Raw genomic sequence first — 2,047 nt, 5'->3', positions numbered from 1 at the left:
AGTGGTTTAATCTGACTTTTAAGGATTGAAATATTGGAATTGCAGAAACCAGTTGAGGAGTTATTTCAAGGGTTGAAATAAGACGTGATGAAGGTCTGGACAAGGGGGAAAAACAGTCTAGAGAGGAAGGAGCCAATACAGACAACTTTATTTTATTTTATTTTTTTCACTGCCACCAACAGCACTGTGCAGCTTTATTAACCATTCAAGTACAGTAGCGTCTGTAAGATCGGGACAGAATTGGGATTTAAAAGTGAACAGATATTCAGCATCTAACAATTTGAAAGAAGCCACTACATACTCTTTTCACAGACATGTTTTCACGGAGCCAATACAGTACTAGCCATTAACCCAGCACACCAGGTGTACTGAGGTAGAAAAGATGCAACAAGAAAAATAGCTACATTAGAAAGACTTCAACATTTTAGAAAAAGAGTAAAACACTTTTCGTTTCTCCCCTTTAGCCCCTAGAACAACATCATACCGTCTGGATCTACCTATACAGTCCTACATCAGCTTCTAGAATATTTGTCAGGAGGGCAAAAGTAAAATGACACTGGCCAGTACAGTCTTTGGATATTTAGGAAGGGGAGGGGGAGAAAGTCAGTTCTCAGATGAGATTAGTCGGCTTCAGTCTCGTCAGCAGGGTCTCTGGATCCTTTGTTCTCCCGCACTTCTTCAATGTGCTTGTCCTTCTCTCGCAAACGCTCCAGTTTGGCAGCCGTTTGTGCCTCCCGGTTCTCTTTGTTGGCTTCCATCTTGTGGGTCAGCTTCTCTTCCGCCATTTTACTGAAGTTGTTCTCTATCGCTTTCTGAAGCACTTCTTTCTCGTGCTCCCGTTTCTCAGCAAGCTGCTTCAAGACCTCCGCTTCATGGGACTTGCGTCTTTCTTCTGCAGCTTCTAATTTCTTCTGAATTTCCTCCAGGGAAAGATCCTTCTTCTTAGGAGGGGAGAGGGGAAATTCTGGGACAGATTCTTTTGATCGAGGGCTGAGAATCAGCTCAAAAGCCTGGCCTGAGGCACGCTTCTCCAGTTCCTTCACCTGGATATCAGAAGAAGCCATGGTGAAGAGAAGACAAGAGACTGGCAGTGTACTCTACACGATTCACTGGCAAGGAAAACCCTGCTCAGTCCGAGCCGCCTGGCCACACTCTACAGACAACTTTAGAAAGACAACTGATACGACTTGACTAATTAGAGGCATCACTGTTCAACACATGTGGCTTTTCCTTTGAACAAAACAGACCTGGTGGGTTTCAATCTTAGGTCCAGTGTGATCCAGTGTGACATGGCTGTAGGCAAGTCACTTCATCTTCTTGATCTTTACTTTCCTCAACTGTCAAAAAAGAATAATAATATCTCGCCTGCAATATTGTATGAAATAGAGAGAATATATAACTTTCTATCTAGAATAGAGATGGCAGTGATCATCATTTTTTATTAGTGCTGTATATGAGGAAAAAGGGGAAGAAGAGATAGGGAGATGGGAGAGGAATGATATCTTGCACCCCAGGAACTGAGAGAATTGTGCTATTGACAGAACTGTTGGGTCAAAAGCTTGAGTTGGTTCAAATATATTATGCTAAATGATAATTTTCTTAATTTGTCTTTATTCAATAGCTAGCATAACTATGTATAGCTGAACAGTGTATTCAGAATGTGAATCAGATAGATTTCTCCAGAATAAAATAGGAAAAATAAACACAATAGACATGGTGTCCTGAAATAGCTGACAAGACTAAATGATTGAGAGGACTTCTCATTTCAGTGGAATATCCACTAATTTACTCTGTATTTTGCCCATATACTGAATGCTTAATGTGGGTTTAGCTGAACATACAATGGGTTTTTAGATTGTACTTCATCAGACGACCTGTAGGAGTTATCACTGAAATGCAAGTACTTTAGGAGCAGATTGTTGGGTGGGTCCATGTTAAGATATATATATATCAGAAAGCAGTTGTTATGACTGTTGAGTCTAAAAATGAAAGGGTTATAGGAAATCATGTCTAAATAAGAAAGTGGGTAGAAGTCTAGGTGTACCCA

At 40.6% G+C, this 2,047-nt stretch overlaps 1 protein-coding gene across 1 annotated transcript; it reads right to left on the bottom strand.

Annotated features, from left to right (window-relative positions):
• Positions 1–620: 620 nt before the first annotated feature.
• Positions 621–1,150, bottom strand: LOC133049713 (stathmin-like). The gene has a single exon (XM_061133859.1). It carries the CDS (start codon positions 1,062–1,064, stop codon positions 621–623), a length of 444 nt encoding a protein of 147 aa, XP_060989842.1. The 5' UTR covers positions 1,065–1,150.
• Between the last annotated feature and the right edge of the window lie 897 nt (positions 1,151–2,047).

Source organism: Dama dama, chromosome 30 (genome assembly GCF_033118175.1).
Source record: "Dama dama isolate Ldn47 chromosome 30, ASM3311817v1, whole genome shotgun sequence".
Classification (NCBI taxonomy): Eukaryota; Metazoa; Chordata; class Mammalia; order Artiodactyla; family Cervidae; genus Dama; species Dama dama.
Note: the sequence above shows the minus strand (reverse complement) of the source record. Positions and strands in the feature narration are given on the sequence as shown.

Coding starts and splice junctions, on each gene's coding strand:
- LOC133049713 (XM_061133859.1), bottom strand. CDS start 1,064: ATGGCTTCTTCTGATATCCAGGTGAAGGAACTGGAGAAGCGTGCCTCA.